Source organism: Carcharodon carcharias, chromosome 26 (assembly GCF_017639515.1).
Source record: "Carcharodon carcharias isolate sCarCar2 chromosome 26, sCarCar2.pri, whole genome shotgun sequence".
Classification (NCBI taxonomy): domain Eukaryota; kingdom Metazoa; phylum Chordata; class Chondrichthyes; order Lamniformes; family Lamnidae; genus Carcharodon; species Carcharodon carcharias.
The window spans coordinates 28,500,962-28,519,994 of NC_054492.1; the positions used below are offsets into that span (position 1 = coordinate 28,500,962).

The 19,033-nt window shown below is 43.5% G+C and overlaps 1 protein-coding gene across 1 annotated transcript in view; it reads right to left on the reverse strand.

Moving 5' to 3' along the window:
* itga11a (integrin, alpha 11a) overlaps positions 1-19,033 on the reverse strand; it is a 119,969-nt gene that overhangs the window by 13,213 nt on the left and 87,723 nt on the right. Inside the window, exons 19-24 of the mRNA XM_041174901.1 lie at positions 18,029-18,114; positions 17,175-17,316; positions 15,605-15,703; positions 11,543-11,619; positions 6,647-6,736; positions 4,693-4,783 (exon numbers count right to left, since the gene is read on the reverse strand). Coding sequence (XP_041030835.1) covers positions 4,693-4,783; positions 6,647-6,736; positions 11,543-11,619; positions 15,605-15,703; positions 17,175-17,316; positions 18,029-18,114 — 585 coding nt within the window. The remainder of the gene's footprint in view (positions 1-4,692; positions 4,784-6,646; positions 6,737-11,542; positions 11,620-15,604; positions 15,704-17,174; positions 17,317-18,028; positions 18,115-19,033) is intronic.

Sequence of the window (19,033 nt, forward strand, 5' to 3'; positions counted from 1 at the left end):
TCCCCATATAGATTGAGCATTGACCCTGGGCTAACCCTAGTCTATATAACTTAGTATGAGAGTATTTTTGAGGGTATACTCCAACTTGGCTTCGTTTGCAACATTCTTAAATTGGAGTTGGAAGATTTATGGGTTCATGCCCCAGTTGAGCCTGTGCTCTGAGTGTGTGTCACTTTTACCTGCAGGTGTAAAGAATCCCATGAGTACTACACTGAAGAATAGCAGAGACTAAAAACAGATTAAGGATTCATTTGTATGTTTGTAGGATCTCACTATTGCTATTGGTTGCTGCTTTTCTATGGTGCATTACATGGACTGGATGGGCCGAACAACCTCCTTCTGAACCGTAATGAATCTACATGGTTTTGCAGTGCTTTCGCACCTCCTGAGGATGTGATAATTTGCTATAGCCGTCTATCAACATACCTAAGCACAACCTTTCTCTAGGGCAACTAGGGATGGGAAAAAAACGTTGGCCTTACCAGCAAAGACCTATGAATGAATAGAAAACATAGCCTAGGCTGATGCTCCAGTGCAGTAATGAAGGAGTGCTGCACTGTCTGAGGTGCCGTCTTCTGGCTGAGATGTTAAACAGAGGCCCATCTGGTGCACGCCAAAGATCCAATGGCACGATTTTGGAGAAGAGCAGGGGAATTCTTCCTGGTATCCTGACCAATATTTATCCCTTAACTAACACCACAAATGACCAAATCTGGTCATTACCATTTTGCTGTTTGCGGGAGCTTGCTGTGCTCAAATTGGCTGCCATGTTTCCTACATTACAACAGTGATTACACTTTAAAAGTACTTCATTGGGCTCTTGGTCCTTTGGGATGACCTGAGGTTGTGAAAGTTGTGAATGGAATGCAAGTCCTACTCTCTCATGTTAATCAGCCACTGAGGAAGTCTATGCATTCAGAACATCAGTAGGTGCAGAGCTGAATGAGGATTACAGAACAAATTTGACAGTAAATCTGCACTTAGACCCAGGTTATCTGAGTACAATCTTTGTGGAACTTTGAGTTTATGTGCTGCACCTGGTTTGAATTCATTAAATCCCATTCATGTACCAGTTGTCTCCAGCTGCCCCCTACTTTATCTTATTTGACCCATAAAGGAATATTTAATTACAATGATTAAGAAATACAATTTGACTTTTAAAGTTTCATATTCTGAAGATAAAAATATGAAAGTTGATCTGAAGGGCATGTTAATACCAGATGGAATCTTTAGACTCCAGAATCCATTCCAATCTCTGTAGTCCCCCTTCTGTTTCCATCAAAGCAGCAGAGAGGACTTTGCCAGAATTTCCATGCAGGCTCCTTGGGATATAGTGTGGAAATTCCATTCTGGTTCCTTAGGGATATGCTGCCAGAATTTCTGGAAAGGGCAACTTTGTTGGAAATTCCATACAGATTCCTCAACATGTATTGTCTGTGTTTCCATACAGGTTGCTCAGGATACTGTGCCAGGATTAACTCACACAAACCCTGGCTGGAATCTCCATACAGATTCTCTGGCATATCACTGCCACAGACACAGTTTAAGACTTCCTGGGGCCCTGGACACCAATTATACCTGGGGCTCCCCTGCACCACCTGCCTCCACCCTCTCACGTTAAAATGCAAGTGTGCAGTACAATGTGTGAAGAGAGAGGTCTGTTGAATATTTACACATTGTGTGAATAATAGAGCAAATTGTATCACAGTGCATTATGCTGATCTAGCAGGTGTCTGCAGTTTCTCTGCTAAATAGTAGTGATCCAAAGAGACTTGGAGGGTCTAGGTGCACAGATTATTAAAATGTCATGAACAGGTACAGAAAATATTCAAAAAGGATATGGAATGCTGGCCATTATACACAGAGCACCAGAGTACAAGGGGCTCGAGGTACTGCTTCAGCTTACACAAAGTCCTGGTTAGACCACACCAGGAGCCACTGTGAGCAGTTCTGGATAGTAACACGTTAGGAAAGATATAATGACCTTGGAGGGAGTAGACTCATCAGGATATTATCTGGACTTCAAGAGTTAAGTTACGAGGGGAGAGGAAACAAACTAGGGTTGTATTCCCTGGCATCTAGATGGTTAAGGGGTGATTTGATTGAAATTTCCAGGATATTAAAGGGAACAGATAGGGTTGACAGAGAGAAACTGTTTTTGCTCGTTGACAGGAAAGGACTAAAGGACATAGGCCCAGAACTTCCATTCCACGGGTGGGGGTCTTCATACCCCAGAGGTCCACTGGGAGACCCTCTGGAAGACTCCATGCAAGGACTGAGGAGGAATTTCCCAGAAAGTTGAAAATTCCAATAGGCAATTACCTTGCACTTGGAACCATCCAATACAGTGATTTAAATCAGGGACTTCGGATGGTTCTGACTCCTTTAGCAGAATAGTTACCCAGGAAAAGTTAGAAGGATTAAAATCACTTCTAACTCCTATGTAACTATAGTACAGATTGTACCCCATCCCCCTGACCACCCTCTGGACCTCCCCCAACTCCTGACCACCCTCTCCACCCCTCCCCTCACTACCCTCCCAACCCTCCAATTACCCTTCCCACCCCTGACTACCCCAACCCCTTGACTATCCTCCTGAACCTCCCCCCACTCCTGACTACACACACACCCCCAACTACCCTCCGCCCACCACACCCCTTGGCTACCCCCCTCCCTGACCACCTGACCATGACCCCAAAGAGGGTGGCCCAACCACCCTAACCCCTGACCCACAGACTAAGGTAAGTAAAAAAGAGAGTGGCAATCTGATGGTGATTACCAATCCACAGAAGTTCTGGCCCATAGTCTAAAGATTAGAGTCAGGCCTTTCAAGAGTGAAATTAAGAAACACATCTTCATACAAAGGACAGTGAAATTTACAACTTTCCCCCATAATTGGCAATTGATTTTAGATTAATTGTTAATTTTAAAATTTGAGATTGATAGGTTTTTATTTGCTCAAGATATTAAGGGATATGGGGCAAATGTGGGTACGGAGCTGGGTCACAAGTCAGTCAGGATCTAATTGAATGACGGAACAACCTCGAGGGGCTAAATGGCCTCCTCCTGTTCTTACTGTGGTCAGTTTTAGAGGCTGCGTCCTGGGCCTGTGTGTTAGAAACTTCTGACAGTGCAATGACTAACCCTTATAAACTCACAGCCACGCAGATAGCAATCTATTCCACTTTGCAGCTCTAACCTTTTGTAAAAGTTCCACTTCTTGCACACAAGGCTCCCACAGTTGGTTTAATAGAGTTAATGATTAAGACAGTGTCTAAGGCTAAATTCATCAATCCTGTGTCTACCTGAAGAGAGCATGAACTATTGAATTGCAACTACTGTGCTATCTGTAGCCTTCCCTCTAAACTGGACTTCCTTTAGCTTGCTACCCCCATTAGCACCAAAAGGAACTGATGAATTTGCTTTATTGTCTCCAACTTCTGTCACAGGCTCCCTCTCTCCTCAATAATGGCCAGTGCTTCCATGATCTCTGCTACCTTGATCCTTCTTAGCTGGAAACACCTGGTCTAACAAACTCTTCCGCCGCCTCCATTCTCAGGTATTGAGACCATCTCAACACCTCAACAACAATTCTTTGCCTGGGTCTTCAGCTAGGAGTCAACAGTGTCGGTGTGGGACTGGAGTCACATAAAGGCCAGGCCAGGTACGAATAGGATTCCTTCCCTAAAGGGTATCATTGAATCAGTTGGGCTTCAAGACAATCTAACAGCTCATTGTCAATTGACTGATACTGGCTGTTTATTGACGGCTTTTTTTGTAACAATTCAAATTCTCAAACTACCCAAGGAAAGATTTGAACTCACATTCCCTGAATTATTAGACCAGGCCCTGATTACTAATCCAGTAATGTAACCACTAAGCTACAGTACCCAGAGTCATAATCTCTTCCTGGAAACAGTTTACTTGCAAAAGTCTGGAAATAAGGTGGTTTTATTGGAATATGGACCACATCGGAAGATCCTGGATACAATCCCCAATTTGGGCTGTTTGGTCTCAGTTCCCTCGGGCCCAGGCTGATGCTTCTCCTCCCGATCATTGTCAAATGATTCCTGCTAGAATTTGCACGTGAGATAAAAAAGGACCTGCAATTATATAGCACTTTTCATGACACCAGATATCTCAAAACGCTTTACGGACAGTGAAGTGCTTTTTCAAGTGCAGTCATTGTTATAATGTAGAAAACGCAGCAGCCAATGTGCACACAGCAAACTCCCACAAACAGCAATGTGTTTGGCCTGAGGATACCATGGAGAACTTCCCTGCTCTTCTTCAAAAGAGTTCCATGGGATCTCTTACATCCACCTGAGCAGGCAGATCAGGCCTTGGTTTAACATCTCACCTGAAAGACAGCATCTCCCATAGTGCAGCACTCCCGCTTACCACACTGGAGTGTCAGCTGCAATTGTTGCAATCAAGTCCTAGAGTGAGTACAAAGAACCTTATAACTTAGAGGTGAGTGTGCTATCCACTGAGCCATGGCTGAATGTATGGACATATGTGACAAGACCTGACTTGAATGTGATGCTGCCACCATTGCATACTTGGATGATTATCACTGGCATGAGCTTCCAGCACCAGTGGAACTACACTCCAGCCTTCCAGGGAGCATGGGATGCAAATGCAGAGAGAAACAATCTGGCAATAAGAAAAAATAAACAGAAAGGATCTTACCTTAAATGTGAAGTTAAATGAAGGATCGAGACCTCCATTTGCCTCCAGCTCATCGACTGATTTCAAGTCGTAACGTTCGGGACTGGAATCCCTGTCACAATGAAGTCAGTTCATTAAATATGCCAGCTGAAACTCTTCTCAAAATACAGGAAGAATCACACACCATGCTTAGAAAACTGAAAATCAAGAAACTGGGTCAATAATTTAATAATCTGAAGTGCCTGAGAATCGCAGAAGCTTCACTCTCAATTTAAATCCAGCTCTTTGGATCTGCTCCTTCTACCAATCAAATCCAACTCTTTGGATCTACTCCTTCTACCAATCAAATCCAACTCTTTGGATCTACTCCTTCTACCAATCAAATCCAGCTCTTTGGATCTACTCCTTCTACCAATCAAATCCAACTCTTTGGATCTACTCCTTCTACCAATCAAATCCAGCTCTTTGGATCTACTCCTTCTGCCAATCAAATCCAACTCTTTAGATCTACTCCTTCTACCAATCAAATCCAACTCTTTGGATCTGCTCCTTCTACCAATCAAATCCAACTCTTTGGATCCACTCCTTCTACCAAGCAAATCCAACTCTTTGGTACTCCTGGCAATCAGATACAAAATATTGTATCCACCCCTTCCACCAGTCAGATACAGCTCATTGGGATTTTGTTCTAGCCTGTATCTTTCAGTTTTTTTAACCCTCATGGGCCCGAATCTTCCGAGCAGCAGCAATGATGGTCGGATTCTGCTACACTTAAAAATTCTTCCGACCCGATGTTGCTGCGCTTTTCTACCGGGGTCTTCTGTGCCCAGCTTTCTCAGAAATCAGCAGCCTAGCGTCTATCAGGCGTGCAGTAGAGTCGTGGGAAGACAAAAAAACACCCTCTTTTTACAGCTCTGGTTGCCATGTGGTAAGTTTAACGGTCCAGTTTGAATGTTGATGAATGCGCGAGCAAATGGGTGAGTGAATGGTTAGGTGGTGAGGTGGGTAAGCAGGTATGTTGGTGGGGTAGGTGGGTGAGGTAGATAGGTGGGTGAGTGGGTAGAGGGTATTTGGGTGAGATGGGCATGTGGGTGAGGTAGGTAAGGAGGTAGGTGGGTGAGTGGGTAGTTGGGTGTGGGGGTAGTCAGGCCAGGGAGTAGCCAGCTAGGCGGAATGGTAGTCGGGGGGGGTGGGGGAGGGGTAGTTGAGTCAGGTTGGAGGGGGTTGGGTCCAGTCATGGGGTAGTCAGGGGTCAGGTGGGTAGTCAAGGGGTCATTTGCGTAGTTACCTAAATGTTAGACTAGATGTTTTACTGCCTATAATTTCCTATGTAACAATTCAGGTAAGTACTAAGGAACTACCCCACGTCTCCGACTCCAACTCAGAGTTGGAGATATTTGTGGAGGGTCCTGGGGAGCAAGGGGATTGCCCATTGGAAGTTGGAACTTCCTGGGCAATTCCCTTGGAGGTTCATGCTTAGGGACTTCCACAGGGTCCTGACACACATCCTCTGTCATACGTCTCATGAAAAAACTGGACATGGTCATTTACAATGGAAAATACTTGACACAAAACTGTGGCAAAAACGTCACTACAGGAAGTAAATTTTTGTGTACAGAAGTTATGCATAATCCCATAATTTAAAATAAATGATAGACTTACCTTGGTTTATAACAACAACAACAACTTGTGTTTTAAGTAGCGCCTTTAACACAGAAAAAGACTCCAAGGTCCAGCACAGGCAAAAATGGATGTCACACCAAAGGAGGAGATATTAGGATGAGTGGCTAAAATGTTAATCGAAGGAAAATGATAAAGGAGGAGAAGAAGTTGGAGATAGAGACAGAGAGGGAATTCTAGAGTTTAGGCCGAGGCTACCAGTTGCAGCTAATTTGGCATATTGAGTGATCAGTTAAAGAAGCTGACCTGTCCTACTAGAGTATTTAGAATGAAGAAAGGTGAAACCTCCCTGTACCTTGTGAGGAGGAGATCTGCTTCATATTGCACAGGAACATACAGATGATAGGTGTTGTCATGAAGCGTCTCTTCTGCTTCTTCACTGTCACTGAATGAGATAAATATGTATAAATATATGTTGGATAACCGTGGACAACCTGCCTAATTCCTGTCATAGTAAAACCCAACAGAGGTTCATGGTACAATAGGCATTTAAATAGGAATACATAGGATATATAGCACAGAACAGGTCCATTTGGCCCAACCAGTCTATGCTGGTGTTTAAGCTTTTTTGGAGCCTCCTCCCATCTTTCCTCATCCAAATCCATCATCATATCCCGCTATTCCCTTCTCCCGCATATATTTGTCTAGCCTCCCCTTACAAAACATCCATATTATTCACCTCAAATGCTCCCCCTGCAACTCTCTGGCCTTAACAATGACGTTAACAACTTCAGGCCTCAACTTTAGCTCTCATTTTCTCTCTGGCAGGATGTGCTGATGATGTGGGATGGGTGTCTGGACATTTCTTTGGATGGGGTAAAGGAGTGAGTTGTTGATTGTTGGAGTGCAGACTGTCACTCCTGAACAGCGTGCTGAAGAGCTGTTCAAACCTTTGGTGTCGTCCTGCCTTTTCCATCTCCCAGGGTCCTGTTACTATGGCCTTTTCAAGGCCACAGTCACAATTGATGCCTTGGTTGAGTTCCGCTCTTGGCAATGCTGCAAGGTGTTGCACCATGACAGGTCGCAGGGTTCTCACTTCAGGCAGTGGGTCCAATTTCAACCACACCAATGTGGAGGCAGTGCCACTATGTCAAACTGAGGCCAGGATCAAGGACCTTTTCATTTGCCATCAGGAAGCTGGGATAACTCTGCCTTCTAATATCGCTCCTTGTTTCACAGCAAAGCAGCATTAAATCCAGGTTTAGTCCCCTTCCCGCAGCTAGAGAAAGGGAAAAAGAATGACTTGCATTGCTAAGGAGCCTCTCAATATTGAAGGCCGTCCCAGAGCACTTATAGCCAATGAACTACTTTTTGAAGTGTAGCCACTGTTGTGAATAAATGCTGATGCCAATATATGCGCAAGTCACCATAAACAGCAATGTGCAAATGACCAGATAATCTGTTTGTGATGTTGGTTGAAGGATAACTATTGGTTAGGAAAAAAGGCAGATCTCTCCTGCTCTTCTTTGAAATAGTGCTATAGGATCTTTTACATCCACTTGAAGATGGGGCCTCAGTTTAACGTATCATTTGAAAGACAACACATATGAACATATGAACTAGGAGCAGGAGTACACCACTCGGCCCTCCTTCTCTGCTATCCAATAAGCTCATGGCTGACCTGATTGTGACCTCCTGCCTGCCCCTGATAAGCTTTCACCTACTTGTTAATCAAGAATCTATCTAGATCTGCTTTTATGACACCGCCGATGGTAAAGGCTGAGCTGTTCAAGTCCCAGAGGGAAATTTGAAACAACTGATATAATCTATCTTTGCAATTTGTAATTTCGAGATGCAACTTTGAACTCAGTAGGAATAAGACCACTGAGTCGCGTGGTTTTTATATAAAACTAAATTAAACATTTATTAATTTAGCAACACGTTAAACACATACACATGGCTACAAATTAGTACTATAATAACTTTTTAACAAATCCCCAAATTAAGCACTCCCAAGTAACTCTCCACTAAGACAACAGTAACCCATAAATGTTAAATAGACACCAGGCAAAGCACATTTGACCTTATGAATTCCAAATGAGGTTTCTTTGCAAGTTGGTTGGAGGTGTACAGGCTGGCTAGGTCTTAAGTACCTCTACCTTACACACACAAACTCCTTTCTTTATATACCTAGCTTTCCCTTTGAATGTAAATTTTCCATTGTATCACTAGGTTTTTTGAACTTCAGCTCTTCTAATGATAAAACCCGTTTCATAGCACCAATTTTATTAGTAAACTGAAAAAATAAACACATTGTTTGGCTTCTTCTAGCTAGGTGCAAGATTTTACCCCCAGTCTTGAATGGGTTTATTCAACAAATGCAAATGAACACTTTAGCTTACTGTTCTCCTTACTGTTCACCCAATTAACATCTCAAAACCACTATACATCAAAGCACCCAGACTAGCTGGTTTTAATCCAATTAAGACACACAAACATACACCTGAACGCAGACTCCACTAGAATTCTATTTTAAAATATAATTTCCAATAACATTATACAAATTAATATCTCTTCATGACACTGCCTTAAAAATATTCAAAGACCCTGCTTCCACTGCCTTTTGAGGAAGAGAGTTCCAAAGACTCAACACCCTCTGAGAGAAAACATTTCTCCTCATCTCTGTCTTAAATGAGTGACCCCTTATTTTTAAACAGTGACCCCTATTTCTAGATTCTCCCACAAGAGGAAACATCCTCTCCACATCCACTCTGTCAATACTCCTCAGGATCTTAAAGATTTCTGTGGCCTCTTACTCTTCTAAACTCCAGTGGGAACAAGCCTAACCTGTCCAACCTTTCCTCATAAGACAACCCGCCCATTCCTGATATTAGTCCAGTAAACCTTCTCTCAACTGCTTCTAAATTATTTATATTTACTTTCCTTAAGTAAGGAGACCAATACTGTACACAGTACTCCAGATGTGGTCTCACCAGTGTCCTGTACAACTGAAGCATAACCTCCCGTCTTTTTATTCAATTCCCCTCACAATAAACGATAATATCCTATTAGCTTTTCTAATTACTTGCTGTACCTGCATACTAACCTTTTGTGATTCATACACTTGGACACCCAGGTCCCTCTGAATCTTAGAGGTCTGCAATCTTTCAACATTTAGATGCTTTTTTATTCTTCCTGCCAACATGGACAATTTCGGATTTGCCCACATTGTATTGCATTTGGTCATTGCCCATTTGCTTAACTTGTCTATGTCACTTTGTAGCCTCCTTACGTCCTCTTCACAACTTACTTTCTTGCCTATCTTTGTGTCATCAGCACATTTAGCAACCATACCATCTGTCCCATCATCCAAGTCATTTATATAAATTATAAATAGTTGAGGCCCCAGCACTGATCCCTGTGACACAAATGACAAACATTTGTTACATCTTGCCAACCAGAAAAAGACCCATTTATGGCTACCCTCTGTTTCCTGTTAGCTAGCCAATCTTCTATCCATGCCAATATATTACCCCCTATACCATGAGCTTTTATTTTCCACAGTAACCTTTGATGTGGCACCTTATCAAATGCCTTCTGGAAATCTAAGTAAAGTACATCCACTGGTTCCCCTTTATTCACGGCACATGTGCCTTCAAAGAACTCCAATAAATTGATTAAACATGATTTCCCTTTTACAAAACCATGTTCACTTTGCCTGATTGCCTTAAACTTTTCTAAGTGCCCTGCTATAACATCTTTAATAATAACTTCTAACATTTTCCCTATAATAGATGTAAAGCTAACTGGTCTGTAGTTTCCTGCTTTTTGTCTCCCTCCCTTTTTGAATAAAGTTACTTTTGCTATTTTCCAATCTATTGGAATCTTCCCCAAATCTAGGGAATTTTGGAAAATGAAAACCAACTCATTAACTATTCCAATAGCCACCTCTTTTATGACCCTAGGATGAAATCCATCAGGTCCTGGGGATTTATCAGCCCACAGCTCCAGCAATTTGCTGAATATCACTTCCCAGGTGATTGTAATTTTCTTCAGTTCCTCCGTCCCTTCTATTTCCTGATCTACAGCTATTTCTCAAATGTTACTTTTATCCTTTATAGTGAAGACCGAAGCAAAATACTTGTTCAATTCATCTCCTTACTTTCCATTGTTAATTCCCCAGACTCACTTTGTTTAAATATCTATAGAAACTCTTACTTTCTGTCTTTATATTTCCAGCTAGCTTACTCTCATACTCTAATTTTTCCCTCTCCTTATTAATCTTTTCGCACCTTCAATATTGCAGCATTCGCTTGGTATTGCACTGGATTATGTGCTCAAGTCTCTGGGGTGAGACTTGAATCCACAACCCTGTAACTCAAAGGCAAGAGTGTTACCTACTGAGCCACAGCATTCAGGTGTGTGATGGAATGCTCTCCATTTGCCTGGATGAGTGCAGCTCCAACAACACTCAGAGCAGCCCACTTTATAGACACCCCATCCAACACCTAAAACATTCACTCCCTCCACCACTGATGCACAGTGGCAGCAGCGTGTACCATCTACCAAATGCACTGCAGCAATTCGCCAAGACTCCTTCGACAGTACCTCCCAAACACTCAACCTTGGCCACTTAGAAGGACAAGGGCAGCAGAAGCATGGGAACACCACCACCTTCAAGTTCCCTTCCAAGTCAGACACCGTCCTGACTTGGAAATATATTGGCGTTCCTTCACTGTCGCTAGGTCAAAATCCTGGAACTCCCTTCCTAACAGCACTGTCGGTGTACCTACACCACATGGACTGCAGTGGTTCAAGAAGGTGACTCACCACCACCTTCTCAAGGGGAATAAGGGAATATGAGGTGGATAATAAATGCTGGCCTAGCCAGGGATGCCCACATACTTTAAATGAATAAAATAAAATGACAGGTCATGAATGGAGACACAAATGGAGCAGTCTGCCAAAGGCCACCACAGGCAAAGAGGAAGCTGATTGTTGATTTGAACTAGTACTGCCAAATACTTCAGAGTATGTGTGGTTGTGTGTGTGTGTGTATATGGACCAGGACTGTAACTGACATACACAGGCCAAGGAATACTAGATGCTGATGTTCAAATATTCCTGAAGTGTTCATAATATTGGACAGTTATACAAGGATTCCAACAAATTGCATTTATATAAAGTGAAGGCTTTCTTTAAAATGTTAGCATTATTATTAGTTTTAATTTTATTTTTGAGAGTGTATTACCTGCTGACAGTCAGGCTTATATCCACATTGTCCAGGAAGATGAAGCGGCTGAACTCAAACTCCATTCGAAAAGCCACCTAAGGAGATCAGAAAAATATCAGCAATTGCCAAAAACATAGAGCTAGCCAGTAGCAGTGATTCAACACACCAGTCCTGTCAATCTCCCATAACTTGCAAACAAAGAACATTGGCACATTAATCTGGCATGAGCGGAAACCAGGCAATCTCAGCTGCCCCTGCCTCTCTGCATTCTTTTCACTGTGTTATAAATCTTCCCTCGCCACAGTTTCCAAAAGTAACTTTTTTTTTTGTTTAGTTTTCGGAAAGATCGGGTTGAATCATTAACTTTAAAGACCAGGAACAATCTATGGCAGCAGCACAGCTAAAGCCTATTCCATGTAAGAGCCAGAACAGTCTGATGTAGCTATGGGCTCCACGGTTGATTTGACTGAACTCTGGCACTCATTACAGATCCCATTGCCACGCAGTTACATTCTTAGCTGCTGATCATTTGAAATTAAATCCAGAAAAAAAAATGACAGGGATTTGTTCATGCAGCTGAGGTTGTCATTCCTGAGAAGGCCCAAACCAATATTAACGGAAAATTCTGGTAACTCCATATGTGCACAGGACCCTAAGCATCTCATTGAGATTGTTGTTACACACATACTGTTATATCAACTTCTCACTGTCTCTTCCTTTCCAATCAAGTTCACTTCTTTCCGGAAGACATTGATTCTTACTACTTATTTAGTTGTGACCACCTACTGTCACCTGAATCTCTCCTCATTCATGCCTTTGTCACCTCCAGAATCAAAATTTCTAAAAACCCTTCATTTCTACCCCTTCCCTCCAAAATTCCAATCTAAGTAACCTCCAACTCCATCTGAGGTCTGCCATCTGCTTCCTATCCCCCACGACATGCTCCTCACCCACTGGCCAGTCCTTGCCCTTTTCCCAAGGCATCCTATCACCCATCTTCAGCAACTTCAAAATCTTCATTCCTGTCTACAAGCCTCTCCAAAGTCATTCCCTGCTCTATCCCTGAAATTCTCTCCAGCTTTCTACCTCTGCTTTTGATCCCTGCTCCACCAACCCCGGTCTATTGTGCACTGCACCAGCAACCACCCCCGCCCACTGCCAACGCCTGTCAATGCCTCTATCATCCGTTGTAGAATATTCAACCATCATAGCTTCACACTCTGGAACTCTCCCTAAGACTCTCTGCCTTGCGTCATCTCTTGTGCCTTTCAAATCCTTCTTAATATCTACCTCGTTGACTGCAACTTCCCTACATCCATCTGACCCATCTGTGCAGAACTATTGGAATGTCTGTGGTGATATTATCTATTTAATGGTTTCACTGGAGAATTCTGCTTGTTGGTGGCTTATTCAAATGGACATTCAGCATGGGTGAGCCCAGGGAGTAAACCTAGAAAATTGATTTAATCGTGAGAACATTGAAGATGAATACTGGTTTAGACATCAGGATGCTCTCTTTCTAGAGAATAGTGGACATTGGAACCGGCTGCTGACAAATATGATGGACACTAATTTGCTGATTTCCTTCAAGTGAAAGCTATACCTGTTTCTGACTGGGTTGGAAATCACCTCGTACAAGAGGTCATTACTGTAACTCAGGGCCAGAGTGGTCTGCTGGACTGGTTTTCATCAAAGTCTGAGAGGAACTCCCCAGATTTTTTTCCCCCAAATTGGTGTGGTTTTTAATCTGTTTTTTGCCTCTTGCAGGAAATCACCTGATTTCTGGGTATGATGTGGAGGCTGTTTATTTTGATACAAAGGCATCATATTTATCTGGATGGCCCAGAGGGTCTTTTCCTCTCTGTCATTGTTCGTACAGTCATAGCATCTGCCTTAAACTTTTTGGCAGAGATCACTGAATTGCAATCCGATGATGGAAAACTGTTGTGACTGCTTCACCCCCAAAACCCAAGGATAGCTGAGGTTATTGATGCCATCTCCAACTATTGCCCCGGTTCCCATCAGTTCATTCAGCATAGACCAGCAATTGAACCTGAGGTCTCCCAGGTCTCTGTGGCTTATTTTCATGAGAGCACAAGAAATAAGAGCAGCAGTAAACCTCTCGAGCCTGCTCTGCCATTCAGTATCATCATGGCTAATCTTCTGCCTCAACTCCACTTTCCTGCCTGCTCCTCCTATCCCTTGATTCCACCTCAGCCTTAAAAATATTCAATGATGGAGCATCCAAAACCCTCTGGGATGGAGAATTCCAAAGATTCACAACCCTCTGAGTGAAGAAATTACTCATCTCAGCCCTAAACGATCACCCCTTATCCTGAGACTGTGCCCCTGTGTTCCAGATTCTCCAGCAAGGGTAGTAACATCTCAGTGTATACCCTGTGAAGCCCCTTCAGAAGCTTGTATGTTTCAGTGAGATCACCTCTCACTCTTCTAAATCCCAGAGAATATAGACCCGATTTACTCAGCCTATCATGAATCTCTCATCGCAGGAACCAATCTAGAGATCTAGAGAACCTCTCGTGTATCCATAAAGACCTCACTGGGGGAAGGAATTGGGTGGGGGGCAGGGCTGAGTAGGTGGGTGGGGGTGGCATTGCTGAGGGGTAGTAATAATGGAGGGAAAGCTTTGATTCATAAAATCAGAATTTCAAAGCACTTGGAGAAACATTTGGAACAGTTTGTGAGAGAGCAGTCCATATCTTAATAACCTGTGGAGACGGTGGTGAAGTTTTAATGTCACTGGCCTACTAATTCAGGCTAATGTTCTGGGGACACTGGTTCAAATCCTGCCATCACAACTGGTGGAATTTAAATCGACTTAATAAAACCTGGAACATAAAGCTAGCAGGCATGAAACATCACTGATTATCATAAAAATCCATCTGGTTCACTAATGAAGGAAATCTGCCATCCTTACCTCATCTGACCTATACACGACTCCCAATCTGTGATTAACTCTGAACAGTTCTCTGAGATGGCCCAGGCCCAGCAAGCTATTCTGTTTGAGAACAACTAGAGCTGAGCAACAAATGCTGACCTTGCCAATGATGCCCAATGAACAAAAACAGGGTAAAATGTAATACTCCAAATCTTTAATGGTGATGATTTTAAATTGATCCCCTCTAGTCACTGTCATCAACCAGTGGAAATAATTTTCCCCAATTTACCTTTCCAAAACTTCTCATTGTTTTAACCACCACAATTAGATTTTCTCTCAATTTTCTTTAATGAAAAGAACCCCAGGCCAGGATTTTCCAGCTCCGCTATGGGGGGACCCACCAAGGGGGATGTGATGGGCCGGCCAAGAGCCCATTAACTTTCGGCGGGACCAGAAAATCCCGGCAGTGGGCAGGGTTGGAAAATCCAGCTCCCAGTTTCTCCTCACAACTAAATTCTCCTGTCCCCTGGACAAATCATTTTAAAAATTAATTCTTGGGTTTTCTGGCATTTATTTCCCATCCCTAGCTGTCCTAAGAAGGTGGTGGTATGCTGCCTTACTGAAGAGTAGAAGTTTGATACAACAGAGTGGCTTGTTTTCCCACTTCAGGGGGCAGTTAAAAGTCAACCACTATTTCCATGGCCTTGATATACTTTCTAAAATAATTAGACCCAAGACGGTGTAGTATAAGGGCCTGGCACAGAAAGGGCTAATGTGGGACTTGGTATGGCTGTGATGTAAAGGAAAACATGGTACGAGTCTGGAGGACAGTCTTCTACTTGATAGAGACGTGTGTCGAGGCAAGCATCGAGACTGCTCCTGGCTTAGACCTTATACTGTATATATGTATATAGTTACTAGTAGTTAATAAACACTTACTACTGAACTATATGACTCAGAACCACTTCATGAGACCTACCGAACTACACACAACATTTTACAACAGACTGGACACCATACTCTAACTGCGGTCTCCCCAATGATTTATGTAGGTTCATCAGTATCTCTTCGCTTTTGTGTTTTGTGCCTTTGTTCATAAAGCCCAGGAACCCATATTCTGAGAGTCCAGGTTTGGATTATGACATATTTATTGCCCACTTTTTGAAAGAAACATTTCTTACCTTGGACTGAGACCTGAACACTGGGTATGCAACAGTGCATGCTTTGCTATTGGGCCATCTTGCCAAATTGTTGCAGTCAATTTTCACCTCAGTATCATCCTGTAACAAGATAGGCACAATTGGCCGTCAATGTCCATGGCTCATAATGAGGAGTGATCACTTGGATGAGGTATCACTGGATTGGGAGCAACAGGCTTCCCAACTTCCTAAGCTGAAAGCTGGAGGGGAGAAAATTTGGTAACTGCAAATGAATTCACTTCTTGGCCTAATGTCATCGAGCCTCGAGAAAAAAAAGAGTGATAAATTTCATTTGTAAGACTGTTGCAGTGCCATAATAACTTAATTTCACTTTCCTTGGTGGCTTGGTGTCTGACTCTGATATACTGAAATAGAGTGGGAGGAGGTGCCTGTGGAGCATAGACAGCAGCACAGACCTGTTGGGCTGAATGGCCTCTGTGCTATAAATTTGATGTAATTCTAGGTCTCTAACCTTTAAGAACTGAAATTGCTCCACAACTGAACCTGAGCCACAGCACTGTGGTCCTTCTGAAAGGTGCATCAGCCCACTGTAAACATTGCACATCATATTCTTGTCAGTGGAGGGGATGGGGTGGTGGGTTGTGTGGGTGGGGGGGGGGGGGGGGGGGGGGGCGGGGTGTGGTGGTGGTGCTTGGGGAATGGATCACTTTGGGTTAACATTCAGCAATGAGCAGGATGTGGTGTTGACCTGGTGTCAGTGTCTATTGGCTCGTTCAGCAGCAGATGTCAGCAGAGTGACTTCTCAGTGACTGCGGAACCTAAAACCTCAGGTTGCCACGAGGAGTCTGGAAAGGATTTAACATGAGGGGCAAGTGAGAGAGTTTAAAACAAAAGTTACACTGAAGACCAAAGAGGAGAGTGAAATATATTTTTGCATTGTAACTGCTCCCCAGCAGCGTTCCCCTTGATTGGGAAACAATCCATTCCTTTCAGTTCAAGCTGACTTTATGCAGGAATGCAGCACAAAGTTCATGCACAGTCTGTACATGAATGAATGCCCAGGTTTTTAAGCATTGTTTTACTCTATAATACCAACTGTCTTTGATTTCAACACTTGATCATCAAGGACTAGAGGGCACAGTTTCAAAATAATTGGCAAAATGAGTAGAAGCGATGTGAGGAAAAATTTTTTCACCCAGGGGGTGGTTGGAGTCTGGAATGAACTTCCTGAGAGGGTGGTGGAGGCAGGTTCAATCGAGGTATTCAAAAGGGAATTGGATTGCTACCTGAAAAGAATGAATGTGCAAGGTTACGAGGATAAGGCAGGGGAGTGGGACGAGGTAGAACGTTCTTTCAGGGAGCCTGTGCAGACTTGATGGACCAAATGGCCTCCTTCTGCACTGTAAAGATTCTGTGATTCACTGACGAATGTTATAGTCAGAATTCTGAGGCTATGGTACAATGGACAAGGTGGACTGTGCTTGACAGGGAGCTTTACTGAGTGGTAGAATTCCAGGTAGTAAGATGGTTTCCTGCAATGTTATGACCTGACTGGGCAAGTGTGAGTGGAGGGTCTTGAAGAACATCTTACCTTCTGCACAAGGGTTGCAAACTGCAGGTTCCTGGAGAAGGTGACATTGAGGATGGTGCTGTATGCATTCTCCTTCTTATTCTCCAGCCAGGCATCCACAGTGATTCTCCTTCTTGTGTTTTCAGCAGTGAATGGAAATTGGCTGAAAGAGAGTCAAGTTTTGCTTGGGTGTCAGATCACATCACTGTTGTTTTATGATTCTCTTATTTCAGGTCTCAGGAGAATTGTTCTGCAATGCAATACACTTCCACCATCTCTGGCCAACATGTGGCCCTATCCTGACAACTTTTAGAATTCCAGATGGTAACAGAGGCCTCATTCTCTGCTGCTTTCCTCTATAAATGTCACCTGAGGCCACACGTGAGATGTGGCAGCTTGCCTTACAAGTTAAAGCAGCCCCATGGTAAAGTCTTACCAGGCTTAATGGGTGAATGTACCACCTGCTATTCCCTGAGGTCTAACCCCTGCTCGCTGATTGTAGCACTATGATACAAACACCCGTACCCTCAGTGTTCCTCTTCTCGGGAGGGACCAATGTCAGCCAGGATTCCCATTCCTGAAAATTAAGTAGTGAGCCCTGCTGTGAGCATACATGCTGACATTAACTGAGCACAGGATCAGGCCCAGATATGAGGCTTCCCACAGGTGAATAGCTAATTAATCCTCATTATCTAAGGTTATAAGTGTAAAATGGCCATGTGGCTGCAGTACCAGAGGAGACCTTTAACAGAGGAAGGGAGGGGAGGAGAGAAAGTTGTTTCCAAAAGGGTTCCATAAGAAATTCATGATTGGCTGATTGCCATATTGAAAGATGTTGAACTCCCCTACCAAATATTTTAGAACTAGCTACTCACCTAGAGCCATGAATATCAGCGCGAGCTCGCAGCACCAGATCAGGCACACAGTTTTCATCTTCTCCACAGTCACTCCAGAAGCTGAGCTGTTTTGAAACCAAGGAGAACCAGTGAACCAGAGCCATTCTTGATATACTCATGATGTGCTCACCTATCAGAGTGCAGCAACTCACTTAGAACAGATCTACAGTGCTCAGCTACCCCCATGGTAACCGGCCTCTAAAGGCCACGGGGACACAGTGTATTGATTCATCGTGGCATTTTTCGGTTCAGTTCTCGTCCCTTGTCACTCCAACCCTGACCCACTACTGGCACGTAATGGGCCTCGCAATAATGAACACGATTACAGGAAAGACTTGCATTTATGTAGCGCCTTTCATGACCTCAGGATGTCCCAAAATGTTTTACAGCCAATGGAGCACTTTTGACATGTAGCCACTGTTGCAATGTAAGAAATGCAGCAGTCAATTTACACACAGAGAGATCTCACAAACAGCACTGAGATCAGTGAATATTGGCCAGGACCTGAGGGATGGTGCATCATCAAAATAGTGTCATGGCACTTTTCACATCCACCTGAGGGAACAAACAGGACCTCAGTTTAATGTCTGATTTGAAGGGCAATCTGACAGCGCAGCACTCCCTCAATACCGCACTGACAACATTGGCCTTGATGTTGGTGCTAAAGTCTCAGGAATGGGACTTGAACCCACAATCTTTGGCCCAGTGAGGCATGGCTCTCCACTGAAGTCCAACTGGAGCCACTGAACCGCAGATGAGAAGTGGGAACAAAGGGGGGATGGGCATCTTTATCCCAGACGTCGTGACTGGAATGCCCTCACTGCTGCTCTAGGGAATTCCATTGGCGTACAGGTCAACATTCCAAGAAAAAAGACATAGTTTATCTCATCACTCTTTCTGGTTGAAAAATGGCTGCCATTTGTGCCCAGCTTGTTACTTTGTACCAAGAATAATACGCAGTTCTTTGAGATATTTTAAAGAGGT